Source organism: Phocoena phocoena, chromosome 18, assembly GCF_963924675.1.
Source record: "Phocoena phocoena chromosome 18, mPhoPho1.1, whole genome shotgun sequence".
In the NCBI taxonomy this organism is placed as follows: domain Eukaryota; kingdom Metazoa; phylum Chordata; class Mammalia; order Artiodactyla; family Phocoenidae; genus Phocoena; species Phocoena phocoena.
The window spans coordinates 65,771,458-65,790,851 of record NC_089236.1 but is presented as its reverse complement, the minus strand read 5'-3'; the positions used below and the strand labels follow the sequence as shown (position 1 = coordinate 65,790,851).

At 40.1% G+C, this 19,394-nt stretch overlaps 1 protein-coding gene across 3 annotated transcripts in view; it reads left to right on the top strand.

Annotated features, from left to right (window-relative positions):
• Positions 1-19,394, top strand: part of ABCC4 (ATP binding cassette subfamily C member 4 (PEL blood group)) — a 213,141-nt gene that overhangs the window by 186,674 nt on the left and 7,073 nt on the right. For all 3 annotated transcript variants that reach the window (XM_065896166.1, XM_065896165.1, XM_065896164.1), the window contains 4 exons: positions 5,751-5,840; positions 7,709-7,881; positions 8,281-8,386; positions 14,448-14,582. In XM_065896166.1, coding sequence (XP_065752238.1) covers positions 5,751-5,840; positions 7,709-7,881; positions 8,281-8,386; positions 14,448-14,582 — 504 coding nt within the window. The remainder of the gene's footprint in view (positions 1-5,750; positions 5,841-7,708; positions 7,882-8,280; positions 8,387-14,447; positions 14,583-19,394) is intronic.

The following is a 19,394-nucleotide window of genomic DNA, read 5'->3' as shown; positions in this document are numbered from 1 at the left end:
GACTTCCTGATCCATTGGATGCACCTGCAGGTTGACAAATACCACCCGTCACTGTCCCCCTGTTGGGCTGGGCTCCTGGTCATTGTTAGCATTACGCCAGGAGCTTCACTGTTGTTCCAGATTCTCACAGGAGCCCCGCAGCGTTATCCCCATTTTACAGTAAGGGAACTGAGTCTTGGGAAGATTAATACTTACCCTGAGTCTAATTGCTAATAAGCAGTAGAATCAGAACTGTCTGACTGCAAATACATATATTTCAATATATGTTTGTTGTACTGAATGATGTTTTCGTTTGAGATTTTACCCATTTTTTTTTTACTACCACCCCACTAAAAAGGATTCCCAAAACCATCACAAAAGTTAACAAGTGCAGAACAGAGCTGAAAGATACTTCTCCTAGTGCTATGTCCCGCTTTTGGACAGTATCAATTTAGAAACACATTTATTCATTTATATGTCATGGGGTAATATGTGTCAGGAGACGATACTCAAAACCTTAACTGCAAAAAGCTTGCATCCCTCTTCTCCTAAAATGCATAGGAAGAAGTGTTGCTTATGTCTGAACACCGTAATTTAGGGAACGTTAGAAACTGCGAGCAGATTCTGCAGATTCAGGGAGCCCAGGGAGCCCAGTCCTGCTTCTTTGAGTTGTTCCGCTTTGGTGGGCCAGGCCCACATCCTCTCCCCTGGCTCCCTGCTCTCTGTGATCCTGGCTGCAGCAGCGGGCTTCTGGGGTGATCTCTCTCTCCCAGGCTCATCCCCATTACTGTTGACCTCACTGTGAACAGGTTAGAATTGGAGGAGATGTGATAGTACCAAGACCTGCATAGGAGTCAGAGGCAGGGGAGTGGTGACATAGACAATCAATCCTTGACTCCTGGATGGAACTTTCACAAACAAATACTATATTCTTCTTAATAAGGCACTCCTCAATTTGTGTTCACAGTTTCAGGAATAAGCGAAAAATGAAAGCACTTCCGAAATAATTTCCTTAAACAGAACAGGTAGCGGAAATGTATATGGCATTTGTGCTCATGATATGAAGTAGTTAAGTTTGTTAGAGAGGACAAGATGAGATTGTATTCAGGGAGCAGCTTGCTTATCTGAAAGGATCTGGAAAAATGGACTTCAGAACCTCTTTGGATGATCTCTACACCTAGAACCCTTTATCCTATTGACACAAAGAAAATGTTTTTAGTTGAAGAGGGCAGCCATGCAAATTCAGTATTTATGATCGCAGCCCAAGGGTTGACACAGATCAGCAGCCATCATCGTTATCATGATTAAACAGATTCATTTTTTATATTTAAAAGTTTTCTTTTCTCAATCAAATCAACAGCTAGGTATTTTTAATACAGTCCGGTCTGCTCTTTTGGTATTTCTGTTCCCTGAGCTTTCTTCAGTAGGTTGAAGATCGTGAACCAGAGCTGTCTCTCAGACTTCTTGCTGATTACCTGGTTTTCTTTCCCTTTTTTTCTTGTTGAGAACAAAACTGAAAGAGAGAAGAGGTGGCTATGCTGTTACTAGTAAAGAAATACAACTGGATTCTAGCCTAATGCAGTTGGCCCTTTGTCTCTGACACTGAAGTCTTCATTAAATCCCTTGGAACTGCTCCCTGGAGCCCCTGAAAGAGGACTTTACAGGACTTAAATTCTTTTTCCTTTGTTGGAGAACAATGTCCTTTTCTCCTGAATATGGATGATGATCAGTTCATTCAGAGGCTACAGGATTTAGGGGGAAAAAAAAAAAAAAGGAACCAAAATGTAAAGTGACTTCAGGTGATTCTCTTATCCTTGAAACAGGGAGATGAGCTTCCCCTTAAGAAGAGTCCTCAGATTAGAAATGAGAACATAGCTTTAGGACTGGAGGAAACAGCAACAGTAGCTACTTCTTTTTTCTTTTTTTTTCTTTTAAATCAAAGTATGGTTGATTTACAATGTTGCATTAGTTTCAGGTGTACAGCAAAGTATACATTCAGTTTTACATATATATATATATATATATATATATATATATATATATATATATATATATATATATATATATAGCAGTAGCTACTCTACATATACTTTAGTAGAGGGCAGTTTCCTGGTTTGGGACTGAAATGATTAGGGTAAGGATTGTGCTTTATCCTCCCATGTTTGTAACCACTTGTACAGTTTTTGTCTTGGTCCCAGGGCATTTTAACCCTCTGAAGATTAGTGAGTAGGATTTCTTTGTAAGATAATGAGAGGCTTGTCTTCCAGCAGCGTATACAAAAGGTCCAGTAAGACTGCAGTTTTCAGTCTTACAGATGTGTCGAGGGATTATCAATTTACTATATTAAATACTCTGCTTCAGAGTGGCCAATTTGGGGTTACACGCCTAATATGAACTCGTGTTATGTTAGTAACAAGGAAAAAATTACTACTGAATATGGCACAAAGGGTTACATGTAAAAAGTATCAACTTTAAACCTTGATGAAAAACAGGTTTGAAACTAATGCTTCATTTAAAATACTACGTTAAACAAGAGCATCTGTTTTTGAGTGTGCTGTGCCACCTCTTATTAAGTGAGGTTTAGTTGTGTCCCTTCAGAAAGAATATTCTTAGGCTAGTAGATTTAGTGTATATTTACATGAACTTTGTACATCCTGCCATAAATCTCTACACTGAAGTGTTCTGCGTGCACACATTTTTACAACACTTACTTATACAATTAGTTTATTAGCTTCATTGCTTCGAGGGGGGTACTTTAAATAGTAGTATCTATCAGAAATGATCAATTTGACCCTTATCTGCGCTTGCAGTGTGTGTCTACAGTGAGCATTTTATTACCTTTGGTAGATAATATAATGTTTTCTCATTTGGCAAGTGGATGAAAGAAGAATAGAAACCAAAATGAACACCATGCATAAAACACACTGACATATTACAACAGACATTGTTCACCAATTGCCTAATGGCTTTAAAGAAAAGTGTAGCTTCAATCAGTTAATGTTTTAGTAAATCATCCTTTTCATTCAACAAGTTTTGATTGAAATTTTACGGATTTTGAAATATATATTGGGCATGTCCTAACAAAGAGAAGTATTCTTGTATAGAAGACAGTTTTCTTCCATCTAGTGCTGCTAAATAAAGAAGTGAAATTTCCAAATATATCCTTTTAGACTGACAGTACAGACTTAAGTGGGCACCCTCTCGGCCCTTAAGGCCTACAGAGTGTCTGAGGGTTCTGTTTAAAGGTTAGCGTCATCCAAGTTCAGGCGTTGGTCAGGGGTTCAGAAATGAGGGTCTCCTCTTCTGCACAGAATCCCGTTTTAGTCCCCTAGTGTTTGGAGAGACTCATGCCCTTCAAAGAGTTTCCTAAAGAGAAGAAGGTGAGGGAAGTGACAATAGAGAGAGGCCCTGATTATGAAATAGGTGATTGAACTTTACTTATTTTAATTTATTTTATTTTTGGCCGCGTTGGGTCTTGGTTGCTGCGCACGGGCTTTCTCTAGTTGCGGCAAGTGGGGCCTACTCTTCGTTGCGGTGCGCAGGTTTCTCATTGCGGTGGCTTCTCTTGTTGTGGAGCACGGGCTCTAGGTGCTCGGGCTTCAGTAGTTGTGGCTCACGGGCTCAGTAGTTGTGGCTCGTGGGCTCTACAGTGCAGGCTCAGTAGTCGTGGCGCATGGCGCACGGGCTTAGTTGCTCTGCGGCATGTGGGATCTTCCCGGACCAGGGATCAAACCCGTGTCCCCTGCATTGGCAGGCGGATTCTTAACCACCGCACCACCAGGGAAGCCTGTGATTAAACTTTAAATGAGGTCCCTGTGACTGCTCTCTTGAACCACCAAAACCACACTTCACAAACGTGCTAATACCGTGAGCCCTTTGATTGTTCAAGGAAGGAAGAAAGGTCTGTCTTTTAAAAAGAGAGCAATTCATTTCATAGATTAGCTTAAGTAATGACTCCGGAGTGTACTAAGAAAACCAGGTAGGCACTTCATCAAAAACTTAGACCTCTTACCACATGTGAATTTGGTCTATGAGAAGAACCTGAAGGAAAAAATGTTCAGGTTATACAAGCCCTGTTGGCCAAAGAAATGGTCCCGTTGTTACTCTAAGCAGATACCCTGTCTCACTTCTCCCAGTTGGGCTCAATCCAATTAATTCCTAAACCTGGCCTCTTTCAGCCCCTTTATCTCCTCAAACACCAGTCCTTGAAGAGTCCCTTATTTGGGGCCTCAGAGTAGCATCCTGCCCGCGGTTTAGAGCCTTAAGTGGTGAATGTGGAGAAGAGTCAAGGGAGAGGGTGGAATACTGCGGACCGGCCTCCCCTCTTCTGGCCACATCGTTAGTGTAAACCTCATGGACACAGATAAAAGAAGAAAAATCGCCTGGCTTATTAGAATCTTAGAGTTGATAATTACAAAGAATAAAAAACTTTTTTATAAAACTCTGAAGTGGAATGATAGTTATTCCCCTGACGAGGAACTTGGGTCTTGGGTTTTTCAGTTCAATTCAGTAATCATTTTGAAACATCGCATGACCAGTGATTTCAGTGCTTTTGGAGTGTATCAGCCACTCGATCAACTTTGTGCAAAGAAAGCTGCCTTTCTAGTGTCTTCAGTTTTGGATTTTGCTTAGGCATGCATCTTTTCCGTGGCACACCCTGTGTTTTCATGCATTTCTCTCTCACCAGGCTTAAAACTAAGACAATAGGGAAAGAACGGACTGGAGGCTCTCTGAGTGTCATTCTTCTTGGCTAGGGAAAAGAAATGTCTGTCTTCTTTCTTCTCAGGCTTTTGTGAAGTGAGGAGGAATAGTCCAGCCCCAAGACCATTGGGCTCTTCTCTGTTGCCAATAATCTTGTGCCCTGGCTTACTAGAGCCTTCCAGAAGAAAACTTAAGTGGCCTACATGAGTTTACATACAAGATTCTCTCTTGAAACCCCGCAAGAGGCATATATTTGCAGAGTAATTTCCTTGTGGTTCCTCCTGAAGCAGATGAGTAGGAAGAGCTATTTAAGTCAAAATAGTTTCATTATGACACAGGTCACAATGGGTTTCAGGTCATCCCGGCCTTGCAGTTAATAATGAGGTTCTGTGAGCATGTAATCCTGATGCACTGGTGAGAGAACATGGGGATCAGCTGATGTCTGGTCAGAGGCCAAATCCTCATGAACCAGAGGTGCCACAGGCCCCAGTAGCTGACATTCTCTTTGCACATATGGAGATGTTCCACTCACACATGTGGAGAGATTCCCTATCCCTGAAGGCTGTTTTAGGAATGAAGAAAATATTCCAGTTCAAACGTGCAAATATTTAGCAATTCTGCTTTGAGCCCCAAACTTCAACTAATCATGCTCTTGGCATTTTCCAGTATCCTACCGGGATTGGCAGTTAACTTATATAGCTCTTGATGTAACCTTCCTCAAATAATTATGTCCTCTTTCCTTTTCGTTTGTTTCTGTTTAAGTAGCTATTACCAGGAAGGCATTTTTTAAAAAAACTCAAACCTTTCTTTCTCTTCTTCCGTTTCTTCTTCAGGTGATACACTTCAACACTGCCTTCTGTTATTAGTGTTCAGTGGTCTGGAAGATATTTTGGAGCACATTTTATAAAACGGAAAGTTAATAGAGATAAAATTTTGTAAAGAGGCATTCGCAACCTTATTACTAATGATTATAGTGGATTTCTCTTTTGGATTTTAATTATTTTCTGTAAGCATTCATGTAAAATGAAAATAAGCTACAGTAATAGCATTCCCTATTTTGTGGCATTTAGGAACCTGTTTTATTCACTGGAACAATGAGGAAAAATCTGGATCCCTTTAATGAGCATACGGATGAGGAACTGTGGAATGCCTTAGAAGAGGTAATTTATAAGATGTAATTAATTTGTTAACATCAATATATATGGATGGGCATTTATAGCATTGCAGGTAATTAAGGGGCGCTTATAGGTTTAACTGACTTTGTTCACCTCCTAGGAGAATACTGATGACGTGGTGCAGTTAAAATGTGTGTACTGATGATGATGAAAACCGACAACATGATGCGTCCTGCTTTTTAGCATTTGCCCTAGAACCCAAAGCAACTAGATAGATTATTTTGTCCTTAGCAGAGCACCAAACTAGAAGTTAAAATTATGGGTTTTAATTCTAATAGTGACCTAGTGAATTAATGATCCTAATTACCCTGCAACATTCATCTTATTCCTCTGGTCTTAGGGAACATCTACTAAGTGGATACAATGATAGTTTTTCATTATTAACTGAAAGATAATTGAAATCATACTAATAACATGCTGTGAAGTTTTAGGAAAAAAGTTGTATAAAGGTGAACTCTACATTTGGAATGTGATAATAATTATTAATTGGCCATCATGTCATTTTAATGCTGCAGCATGAATGCAGGTAACAGAACCCTGGCCCTTTTGCTCAGTTTTTATATGGATACGTTCATTTCTAGAGGATTTTCTCTCATTTGTGTAGTGTTTCACTTTGGACCACTTCTTTGAATTTCCTTACTCTTGCGTGAAAAGGATTCTGAATGGTAGGGTGCTGATGGTTTGTATATTTTAATACTAATTATTCTGTGCATGTGCCCTAGTTCTGAAAATTGATTCTAAGCTACTGATGGCAGAAACTATACCTAGACTTCTAAACCATACATGGGTTTTTAATTCCTCATACAACCTAGCGCAGTCTTTTGCTTTTAGAAAGTAAACAGTTACTGAATATTTGCTTGATCTCTTCATTTCAGAGAAGTGTGGCTTGTTTATTTTTTTTTTTTGATTGCGTTTTTATTGTTGTTGTTTTTGTGTAAATCCCAGTGACCAATTGCTCACATTGTTGTTTTGAATTTGTACGTTTTGTCATTTAGTGTCACCTCTCCAAGGTTAGCTGTGAAATCTGCAGTTTATATGGATGAGCTTGGACTCTGAGCAAGCTGATTCGGCCTTACAGTTTTTCCTGCCAGTAATTCTGGTTTCTGAAGGCAGATTATCTTTGGCAGTTAAAAGTTTTTTTTTTTTTTCTATTTAAATCTTGTAGTACAGTTTAATCTTATAACAATCCACTGCTTTAAACACCATCTATACCCATAGTCTGGGGGAAATAAAACTTTATGTTGTGTCCTGTTTTTCATGAGTTTTCATTCACTATGAAACATTAATGAAATTGAAGTAAATACCCTTGACTGGTCTAGCAGTATGGTTTTAAACTTGGGAAAGAAGCATCCCCCAAATAGGCTCAAGGTTTACTGTGGTACAGTTTGTCATAGTTTGATTTTTTTTTTTTTTTTTTTTAAACCTTTAGACCTTCCAGCATGGTAAAGTGCTGATGAGATTATGTCTCTAGAGAACCATACTTCCCACAGTAATTTTAAAAAATGTTTTTTCCCTGTAGTGTACTGACTCCTATCAGCCCTAAAGATCCTGTTTAGATCACATTGGGAGAAATAGCTTTATTTTTTGAGAGACTTCCTTAACTAATCCCTAGGTGGGGTTTCTGGTGGGTGTCATGTGGCAGTGATGGGGGACAATGAGATCTTTCTGTCCTGAGTTGACTCTACCATCTTTCTCAGTGGACGCTACTTGGAAGGAGCTCTTCCCATCACCTGGCTGTACGTGTAAGATACCTAAGAGGTCCTGAGGACTTCAAAGCTCTAATGTCTAAAAGTCTTGTCTCCTTCATTAGTAGTTCATTTAGGAAAATGTCATTCTTCTTTCTGTATCCACAGGTACAACTTAAAGAAGCCATTGAAGATCTTCCTGGTAAAATGGATACTGAATTAGCAGAATCAGGATCGAACTTTAGTGTTGGACAGAGACAATTGGTGTGCCTAGCCAGGGCAATTCTCAGGAAAAATCGTATATTGATTATTGATGAAGCCACAGCAAATGTGGATCCAAGGTATGGAGTTGAGGTCCATGAAACTTGGAATCTGAATTTTAAATGTGGTAAATGGAAAACATTTAATGGCGCTGAGAAATGTTCTAAGCATTCTCTTTTCCCCACAGATATCTCTTGATAACATTAATTGCAGAAAACAAAGGAAGACATCAAAACCTGTTACATGGTGTTAATGTCATTAGGCATCCTGAGAGAGCTAGATTCCTAAATACAGCTTCTGATAGTTTCAAGTAATTTCGAGGGAAGACTATCTTACATTGTTTTATGAAAAATCTTCTAAGGAGACTTTTTATACTCAGTTTTTGAAGAGCAATATTATGTCTTAAAGTATTGATTTTTTAAAACATTATAAAAATATGTGATTTTTTTTTTTTAAGTCTTAAACTTCTTTGTTTCCAGAACTGATGAGTTAATACAAAAAAAAATCCGTGAGAAATTTGCCCAGTGCACTGTGCTAACCATTGCACACAGATTGAACACCATTATTGACAGCGACAGGATAATGGTAAGACCCTCACCCGTGGAACATCAGTCATTCCCGTTTATGTTCAGTTTTTGTCAATGTATCCTTCCACAGCAAACATGATAGGAACCTCCAATAAGTTAATTTTCTCTTACGTTTTCCTCTCATTCCTGACAGTAACTCAAGTACTTACCTACACTTTCAGAATATGCTATTAAATAATATATCCAGTAATTTCACATTTTCATATTAAAAGTTTATTTGAAATGTTATTTTTCATTAAGATGGCCAACCATGAAAATACTCCAAATCCAAGACACAGCTTCATATTTCAGTGTTCTAGAACACAGCCATTCTTCCTTTGTCAGTTATTTTTTCAGATGTTTAGATTCCCTTAATCAAAAAATTAGCCTTTCATTTAGACTGCCAAGAGGGTGTTGGGTAAGGTTGCAGAATTTCTCAGCTGTTGGGACTTTCACAAGATTTCCTGTCAGAGGGGAGCCTATGAGAAGAAAGGCCTAGTGAGAAAAAGAAAGGATTTCAACAGAACGGATTTAATTTAGGAAATTTTACTATATAGGAATTGGAGTCATGGGAAAATGAAAGTGAACACTGTGTAAGTAATGTTAGGAAGCAACTATCTAGGACAGATCTGCAGACCTAACTAGCAAGTCTCTTTCACAATAGATCTGGGCACTGCACACATAGCCGACTCCAAGCTTTGGTCTCTGTATATTTGTCTAGTATCTTCCTTCCAGATTTGATTGGCTCTGTCTTTCTTAGTAACTTAATGTTTCTTTATTTAGCTTTATTTCCTTCCTTCCTCCCTCTTTTACTTTTCTCTCTCTTTGTCCTTTCCCTCTGTTGCTTGTTGAGTGCCAATATATCTTAGGGTGTCGCTTTATAAAATGATAAGATAATCATCCCTCAAAGGAAAAATCTTTGACTGCAAATAAGCCCAAAAGAATGCAAGTTATTTTCAGGCTAACCCCCAGCCGGTGGCAATGAGCTGGTTCTACTCATCTTACAGATGATAACTGTTGTCACAAGGTACCACCATATCCAGTGATGCTGATTAGTGATGAAGTAAATAGATAAAGAAAGTCTGCACGAGTCATAAGAGGCAACAGATGCAGTTAACTAGTGATTTTGATGGTCCGTACTAAGATAGTAATATACGATCAGTAATGCCCAAAGTCCCTTGTGTCCAGTGATAATGGAGGTGTCCCTTTTGACCTCTTGGGCAGTTTCTGGAATGTCACCTCCCACACTACTTCATGTGCATTGTCAGGTGGGATCCTCAGTGGGGGAACTGACCACATGGATCAGCCTTAGTCCCTCATTTTGTGCTCTTGAATGCCAATTGGAAAAGTATCCTTTTATTTCTGTTCTTTGCTTTTCGATTTGTTGGTCTCGTGTCTCAGCATTGTATTTTCCAGACTGTCCCTCAAAGCACCTTTCTTCCACAAGAAATGAATGATGCCGTGTAGTTTACCTATTTCAAGCCCTTTGTCAGTATTTCGAGGCAGCAGCAGAATGGTGGCTTGATCTCCATCCAGTTCAGTTGGGGGATCCACTGAATTTAGTCATTGCTCCTAAATGTAACCTGGAGATCAATTTTTGGTTTTTGGTATTACAGCATTTATGGTAGCTGGTTTCTTTTATTATCTAATTATTAGAAATACTGTCACCGTGGAATATAAGATGGGTTAAAGAAACAGTGAGAAGGGACAGAATTTGCAGACATGTCAGCTGGTCACTCCTAAATCTTATCCATCAGCGCTTGATCCACAGGTGTGAACGTCTGTATCACCTTAACCAAGCAGCTTTGTTGCCATTATCAAAATACGTCCATTTGTTTAATGCTTTATGTACCAGTATATTCTGGTAAATTTCTAGAGTCTCAAATTTTTCTCTCAGTTTTTCTGAACAAATCCTTAACATGGTTTTACAAAGTGGTTTACAGCTCGGCCCCTCCCCACCTTTCTAGTTTTGTCTCACTGTGCTCTTTCCTTTAGAGCTAAAACCACACCGATGGTCTTTCAGTTCTCCAAATGCAGTTTTCACTCTCTCTTATAATTTTGCCCTCTCTTTTAATATTGGTGGCTTAGACTAAGGTGCTAGCAGTGGAAATGGTGAGATGGTTGGATTTGGGATAGACGAGAAAATGGAGCCAAGTGAACTGTGTGATGGATCGAACGTGGGATCCGAGGGAAGAGAGAGGAGTCGATGCTGGTTTCTGGCCTGATCATCTGAGTGCATGGGGAAGGAGGAGTCCATTGGGAGGAGGGAAATGCGAGGGTGCTCATCGGAACCTGTCACCTCTGTGATGACCAGCATTGTTTTCTGTGGTGGACCTTGCCCTTCACTGTAGAGCTGCCCTTCGCACTCCTGTGTTGGGAGACCTTCAGTTTAGGGCTCCCTGGTCAGGGTCATCGGTGATGTTGCAGGCAGGTCCCACCAGGAAATGTAAACATGGCCACTTGTTTACATCTTGGTCCAAGCTGGTTGTGGTTGCTGACTCCTTAGACCTCAGGGGACCCAAGAGACGTGCATCCCCTAGCTTCAGAGCTGGAGAATTGTTCTCTGTGGCCCCATCCACCCTAGGCGTAAACCTTTTATGTTGTTCTGGAGCTCCTGATTACCAGTTGGCTTTCACTTTTGCAAAAATCTCATAAATAATGTTCTTTCCCACACCTTTGATTTTTGTGGCCATTTTTTTTTTGCTTGCTTGATTTAGAAATATGGGCATACCTTGTTTAATTGTGCTTCTCAGATGTTGCATTTTTTACAACATCTGTGAAGCACATGGTCTGTGGCAACGCTAAGGCAAGAAAGTCTATCGGTGCCATTTTTCCAACACATGTGCTCACTCCATGTCTCTGTGTCACATTTTGGTAATTCTCAGCACTATTTCACGTTCACTATTTTCACTGTCATTACATTTGTTTTGGTGATCTGTGATCGGTGATCTCTGGTGTTACTACTACGCCTTGCTGAAGGCTCAGGTGATGGTTAGTGTTTTTTTTAGCAATAAAGCATTTTTAAATGAAGGTGTGTATATTGTTTTCTCAGTCATAATGCTATTGTACACTTGATAGGCTACCATGTACTATAAACATAACTTCTGTATGCCCTGGGAAACCAGAAAATTCATGTGAACCAATTTATTGTGATATTCATATCTTTGTGGTATTCAGGAACTGAACCCCCAAAATCTGCGAGGGATGCCTCTTCCTGTTTGCTTTGCAGGAAGCCAGTGATTGTCTGTTCCTAAAGCTTTAAGGGCATAAAGACAAGTCAATCCGCTGCATATCCTGATGTTCCAGAGGGTGGGCGGCCAGCCTCGGGGAGCGGCTGGGGAAGTGACAGATGCTAATGAAGGGCCTAACCAACAGAGTTATCACCATAAAGTCATGTAATTACAGGTGCTTAAGGTGTAATAATTACTTTTTGTTGCACTGGTGAATACTTCTGCACAAAGTCGGATGGATATGGTTTTGTTTACTGTAAGTAAATTAAGCAAAAGGCTTGTTGGGAAACAACTGTGACCTAATTAATAGCTATGTTTATGTGTTGGCTCTCCAAATGGATTTACCCAGTTTGGGTTCATTAAGCACCATTAATGTGTCAGGCTAAAAATTCTATTTTGCAAAGACGTTCTCTCAGTTTTAAGTTTATTCAACATGATGAAGTCATAATGACAGCTAATGGAATCTTCCTTACTTTCTCTGTTACCACAAAACAGTGGAGCAAGACAGACAGATCAGAAATCCTCTCCCTCCTAAGACTCAACAACTATCTCTACCTTAAAGGCTTCTTCCTGTAGTTTTTAGGATTAGCTGGTTGCTTGTGACCTGTTTTCTCTTCAGCCAATAGCACAGCTTTTCCCTCCAGTCCCTGCACACTCCAGTCTTCATATCACCATGGAGTCTCCCTAGAAGTGTGAGCAAAGGAAGCATGTGAAAATCTGCAATTGCTCTAACAATACTGTTGCCTGTGTTGAACATTTTCACTGTCTGCAGTTAGAGAATTCTTTGGAAATGGATGATGAAGAACCAACACCAGGGCCAGGAAACTTGGATTCCACCTCTTCCGTTTATAGACAGTCTTACGGTTTAATATTCTTTGCCTTTCTTCCTCAACTCAGACCTCTTTTTAGTAATGTTTTCCCAGATGAATGAAAACCAGAAACTATTTGTCACCCCTGACAAAAAAAAATTTGAAAACTGTCCTTATGCGTAGTCATTACATTGCTTATGCTTATAAGGGTCAAAATAGATCTTTCTGCCATTTACATTGTTGATCCTATTGTTTTTTGAGAGTGTTAATGTTTTTCTGGCTTTGCCTTTCTTAGATATTAGTCAATCCTGAGAACTACTCATCTCAGTGGAATCATGTATTTTAGACAATATGAAAGAAAATGAAAAGATTTGCTATTCATTCAAATTTTAGTAAATAAAGTAGAAAGTTGGACAAGATATTAATAATACTTCCCCTAAAAAATATATAAAGTCTTTATAGTCAGAGAACTCATTTCCACCAACTCTGAAGTGGTGATTTTTAAAAGTTGTTGCTTTTGAAGAATGTAAAATTCTTCGTTGTATGAAGTAATTTGATATAATTATTTACTTTGTCTTTGGCATGAGAGAGACCTATGTTTTAAAATTGTATTTTTCTCTTCTTCACCGTCAGGAGGAATGGTTATGCTCTATAATGCTACGCATAAGTAAAATTACACATTCAGGGCATCTAAATTGGCATGCCAAATTATACGACATTTTAGTAATTACGTGGATGTAACAGATTCAGTTATTCTTAACCTCTTTTGAGAGACCTGCTGTTAGCAGTGATTCTTAGCAGTAAAAGTTTAACAGGGAAATGGCCTTTATGAGAGTTAATAAATGTTTCCGATTGAATACCCTGGGACCAAATTAACTGTTAATACCTAGATGTGGAAGAACAACCTGTGTCCTGCTTAGAGTTTCATCGTATTCTCTTACGATACATTTACTCTAAATATGATCTAAATGAAGAACTAAGTACCACTTAACATCAAAACTGTTTTCCTAGGTATGTCATTTGGGCCAATTATTTCGGATTCTTTTTTTTCCCTCTGAAACCATTAACCAAAGCCACTAATAAGTAGAAAGGCAGAGTTAAGAGCCCTTTCCTCTTCCTTTCAGTTTCCAATTAGTGGACATATTAATGAGCAATAAAATGGGTGAAAGGAAGGCAGCTGAAGAAAGAACAAGAAGCAAGGAAAGATAATTTGTGGAAACAGATTCAGATCCTTGGTGATTCAGATTGGGCTGCCCCCGTGTGCTGTGCAGGCCGTGATCGCTGGAATTTGGAGCTCAGTTCCTTAATTGCTTCTTTAGACTTGTCCAAAGAGAAAATTGGATTTCTGGAGATTTTCTTCTGTGCAGAGCAATCCTGCTAAAGCTGTTTAGGTAGCCACTCTTATTGCCAGCTTTTCACTCTCAGGAGGATAAGCTACTACCAAAGCTAACTTCAAGAAGCACCTTAACCTCTCTGGCAAAAGATTCTATCCCCACTTAGCTGAAATATTCCAGGGCCCTAAGGAAATTCCGGAAGCATTTACCTGTTGTCCCCAAAATTGCTCAGATTCTGTGAAACCAACTCGGGAGTTCATTTGCTCTCCGCCATCAGTTTCTATGACATCACCCTAATTTTTTGCTAAATTGAGTTTGATTTCCTTGAATCAAGAAATTTCCCAGCTCTGTGTATCTGTATAAATAGCCCTCAAAGCTCAAGAGTCTGAGAGCTAAAAGCACTAACTAATGATAACAACCGCAAATGCCCTGGGCAGAATATAAAATGCCACATTCTACTGAGTGCCCCTAATCATAGTCTAAAACTTTCATTTTCTTCCTATAACATTATAATAATAAAAGGTCGGGTTAGGCCTTTGTGTCTGCCTAGTAAAACAGGGTAATCAAACCATTTAAACACCAGCCAGGCCTACCACCCAAATAGATTCTATTCTCGCTGTCTTACCCCTTTCGGAAATATTGTCTGAGTTATAATATGTTACTGCAAAACATTGTGTGCTAATGGGCTTCTTTCTGCTGATTAACAGGTTTTGGATTCAGGGAGACTGAAAGAATATGATGAGCCATATGTTTTGCTACAAAACAGAGACGGCCTATTTTACAAGATGGTGCAACAACTGGGCAAGGCTGAGGCCGCTGCCGTCACTGAAACAGCAAAACAGGTGAGCCCGCTGCAGGGAGTTGTAATTAAGGTTCGTCTCCAGGGTTCACTCCTCAGGATCTGGCACCAGGGGTCTGGTAACAAGCACTCTGTGCCCTTTTCAATTATAAGCCTCCAGAGACAAAGCTTCGTGACTGCCCCTTAAGAGTACATTGCAGGGGGAGGACGCGTCTGCTGAGAATCTGCAGAACTGGTGGGGGCGGGATGCAGGACGTGTGTGCGCCCACGTGTACACACACGTGCGCACGAGAGAGAGATTCCGGATTGGAGCTTCCGCATGTTTGGACTCTGGGGTCAGATCTCACAGAGCACAGAACACTCATTTTGCCGACCCTTTGCATTCTTACGACTGGTGCTTAGCGCATTTATGATGCAAATGCTGTCAGGGAACATGCAGGAGATTTGAGAGTTTGAGAAGAAGGATTGGAGTGGAATATTATGAATTGGGTCTAGAAAGGTCTACCAGGGAAAGGTGTAGGTCTCTTCTGGCTTCTAACTGTAAAGAAAACTCCTACGTGATACTGTCATGTTCTCCCTAATTCTTCGTTGTTTAAAATTAGGTCTGGTTGCCTCCCTGTGCTTCCTCTTCTTTCTAGAAGATGAAATTGTCATCAGGACAAATCAAGAATTCACGGTAGCCCTAACACTGTAGTCTGAATGGCGCTTGAAGGTTTACAAAGCGTTTCCACAGATGAGGTGTGTGGAAGCACTAAGCACTGTACATGGTGTGAGAAAGGTGCTCGATGAGTAGCATTCAGGTCACCTGGTATCTCTCTAACAAAGGTGAGGTGGTAGTATCTCATACTACAAATGTGGTAACTGAGGTCTGGTAAGGGACTCAGCCACTGTCATGCAGCCAGCTGTAATTCTCTCTGGAATAAGATAGGAGTGGGATTGATGGAAGGATAGAGGGTGAGAAGAAAGGTCTGCTGTTCTTGCCCTTTTTGATGGGTGGGTTGGGGTGGGCTGCGGCCTCGGAATGTATGTCTTGAGGCTTTCCGTCAAAACTTTACCTCCAGGTGTTAAATTATGGGTGCATTTTTCCTTCTTTATACTTTTCTGCATTTCCCAGATTTTCACTTGTAAGTTGAATAAAAGTACTCTTTCAGTATTTAAAATATCTCTTAAAGAAAACGTCCCATAATGTTACCAACAAGAGATAGAATTAGAAATTTGTATGCTCCCACTATAAGACTTCAAAATAGTAAAATAGCTTATTTTTTAAAAAGAAGGGCAAAAATGGATAAAGCCACAAGGAGAGATAGAAAAATCCACAATCAGTGGGAGGCATGAAAACAACTTTCTATCAGATTAATAGAGCAAGAAGAAAACTAGGTCAGGATACAGGAGATCTGAATAGTCAGTTAACCCATTGGACATCATAGGCATATACGGAATACTGTATTCAACAGTTGCCAGTTGCAGCACTTCCCTGGTTGGTCCAGTGGGTGAGACTGCGTTCCCAATGCAGGGGGCCCGGGAACAGCCTGCAAGGGCCGACCAGGTTTGATCCCTGGTTGGGGAACTAGATCCCACACGCATGCTGCAACTAAGGAGTCCGAATGCCACAACTAAGAAGCCTAGGATGCCGCAACTAAGAGTCTGCATGCCACAACGAAGATCCCATGTGCCACAACCTAAACAAGCAAACAAACAAACAAAACAAAACAAACAACAAAAAAAAACGGGGAAAGAAAACATGTCCCAGTATCTAAGTAATTCTATATGAAACATTTATCTGAAATGTGGCGTGAATTCTCTGTCATTGTTTTATCTCATTCCTCCTCCTTAGAAATGAAGAGCGGTACCTTCCACTCTTTATAATGTAGGAAATTGTGCTGGGTCACAGAGCTGGCTGAAGAGTTTAGGGACCACGGAAGATTGTGTTCTGAACTTTTCATAAGTACTTATATTGTATGTAAACAGAGAGAAGTTGCACTTGGAGCCCTATATTTTTTAATGCATGAAATTCACAGAGCGCTTTCATCTGCTATAGTGTCTCCCAGTCAGAGCTTCCCTCCTAACATCCAATAATTATTTGGGATTCCCTCTATAACCTAGTCACAGAACAGCCAGGAATCTCAAACCCTTTTTTCTTTGACCTTAGGCATTTCACATCAGACACACGTGTCCTCACGTATGAGTCAAAAGTCTCCACTTAGAAAATATGTAATGATTGTATATTATCAAACATTGAGCAATGAGAAATAGATCACAGCATTTAGGTAGGTACATAAGTTCAACACCTTCATTTTACAGGTAAGGCAGCTAAAGCCCCCCTTAGAAGGAAGTGTCCATATATATACAAGTAGTGATGATGCTACCGTGTAGCAGACACAGGATTAGAAATCTTTTCTTCCAATAAATGTTTTAAATCAAGTGTAACATACATAGAAAAATAGACATAGAATTAGATATCTTGTGATTCCTGGTATAGTAATCCTGCATGTACTTAAACAATATCAGTGGTAAGTTACATTTGTGTAGTTCTTTATAATTTATTTTACATACTTCTCACATGTATGATTGCACTTAATTCTCATCACGGTCCTTTTTTATCCCAGGTCATGGATGAGGAGACTGGGTCCAGGGCTCACCTAAGGTCACAGAGCTGGTCCAGGGAGCGCAGGGGGTGAATTGGTGGGGGAGGCTGAGTTCCACCCTAGGCACTCTGCTCTGTGTCAAGCCTGAGAACGCTGCTCCTTTCATGTGGTAGCCAAGGCGGGGCCAGTCACCCAAGTTCACAGGGAGACAGAACATCACTCTTGGATTTCAGTCCTGCCACTGGCTCAGGTCACTTCTTCGGAAAGATATAGCAAAATAACATATCCTGATTCTCATCTCAGTTGAGTATCTTCTTGACGTTATTTCTACATATGCTTGATCCTCTTAGGAGAACAAGCTGTCAGGTTGTCAATTGTTTAAATGTGCAAGCATCAGCTATCGTTCAGAGCTGTAACACCGGGAGGATTAGCCTAAGTCAACAAGCTTTTCACTCTTAACAGAATTCATTCATTTGAAGAGAAAACTCAACATCTGGGAAAACGTGCATCCAAGTCATGTTTTCTTGCCTACATAGTTGATTCTCTGAAAATGGTGCACGCAAGCTGAGTCACTGTCTGATTGACCCTTTTAGGTGATCCATGAGAGAAAGTACCTTTCAGATACATAAAGCTGAAGGGTACATTAGTTTGCTAGGGCTGCCATACAAAGTACCACACAGTAGGCACTTTAACAGAAACGGATTTTCTCACAGCCCTGGAGACTGGAAGTCTGAGGTCAAGGTATAGGCAGGACTGATTTCCTCTGAGGCCTCTCTCCTTGGCTTGTAGATGCCATTTTTTTCTCTTTGAAAGAGAAAAAAGAAAGAAACATGATCTTTCGTCTGTGTGTGCCTGTGTCCTAATTGCCTCTTCTTATAAGGACTCCAGTCATATTAGATTAGGGGCCACTTATATGACTTCATTTTAACTGAATCGCCTTTATAAAGACCCTATCTCCAAATACAGTCACATTCTGAACAACTGGTGGGTTTAGGACTTGAACATATAAAATTGGAGGGGGAGCTTCCCTGGTGGCGCCGTGGTTAAGAATCCACCTGCTGATGCAGGGGACACGTGTTCGAGCCCTGGTCCAGGAAGATCCCACATGCCGCAGAGCAACTAAGCCCGTGCGCCACAACTGCTGAGCCCGCGTGCCGCAGCTACTGAAGCCGGAATGCCTAGAGCCCATGCTCCGCAACAAGAGAAGCCACCGCAATGAGAAGCCCATGCACCGCAACTAAGAGTAGCCCCCGCTCTCCGCAACTAGAGAAAGCCCGCATGCAGCAACAAAGACCCAACACAGACAAAAAGAAAAAAAAAAAAAATTGGAGGGGACACAATTCATCCCATAACAAAGGATAAATGCCTATCATTCATTTTCTTCTGTGATGAAGCAGACCTGATTGAGGCTTTTTTGAAGTTTCTTTGTTGCCAGTGTGTAACAGAGGTTTCATTTTATCTATTCGTTTTATCACCAGATACAACCCCAAAATTATGAAATCCTAATATCCTAGATCTAGGACCCTGGACTGGTTTGAATAGTGCAGGAGGCACTTAGCAACCTTAGTGACCTCTTATGTTGCCCAAGGTCTCTGAGCCTCAGGGTCCTCACCTGTAGGTAGTGCAAGGATTACAGCACTGCCCGGCTCCTTCACACTTATTACAAGAATCAGATGAGAGAGTGCTTTGTGAATATTGAGCATTTTATAAGATAAAAGTCGCATCATTTTTTTTTCAGGCTATAGATTCAACCCTCATCTCCCAATAAGAAAATGTACGCACAGTTCTTCTAAGTAGCATTAGAGACTCTAAATAATTAAATTTTATTTTTAATGATCAGTTCTTAAAGAAATGATGTGTCTCATGCTACAAAATTCAAAAACTTTACTTTTTTAGAATAGGTTTTAAAATTTTATAAATGAAATTTAAGTCACTTTACCATTCCTGTCATTACACAGCTCCTCCCCTGGGGTGGAGCTCCAGCACCATCTTTGACTATTCTCTTGACATGTCCTGTGCTTCGGTAATAATTTGTGCCAATGTGGCCTTCCTGTTTTTAAGCACAAACGATAGCTCTTCCTTACTTTTTTCATTGGATATTATATCTATGTGCATAGTTATCTCATTCTGTTTAATGGCTACATAGTATTTATGCTTTCTCCATTCCCTACTCCTCATTTTCCCTTCTAATTAATTGTTACAGTTTTATGTTTATTTCCCCACAAGAGGAGCTCTAGTTCACTTACTATTTGTATTCTTCTTTATAATTT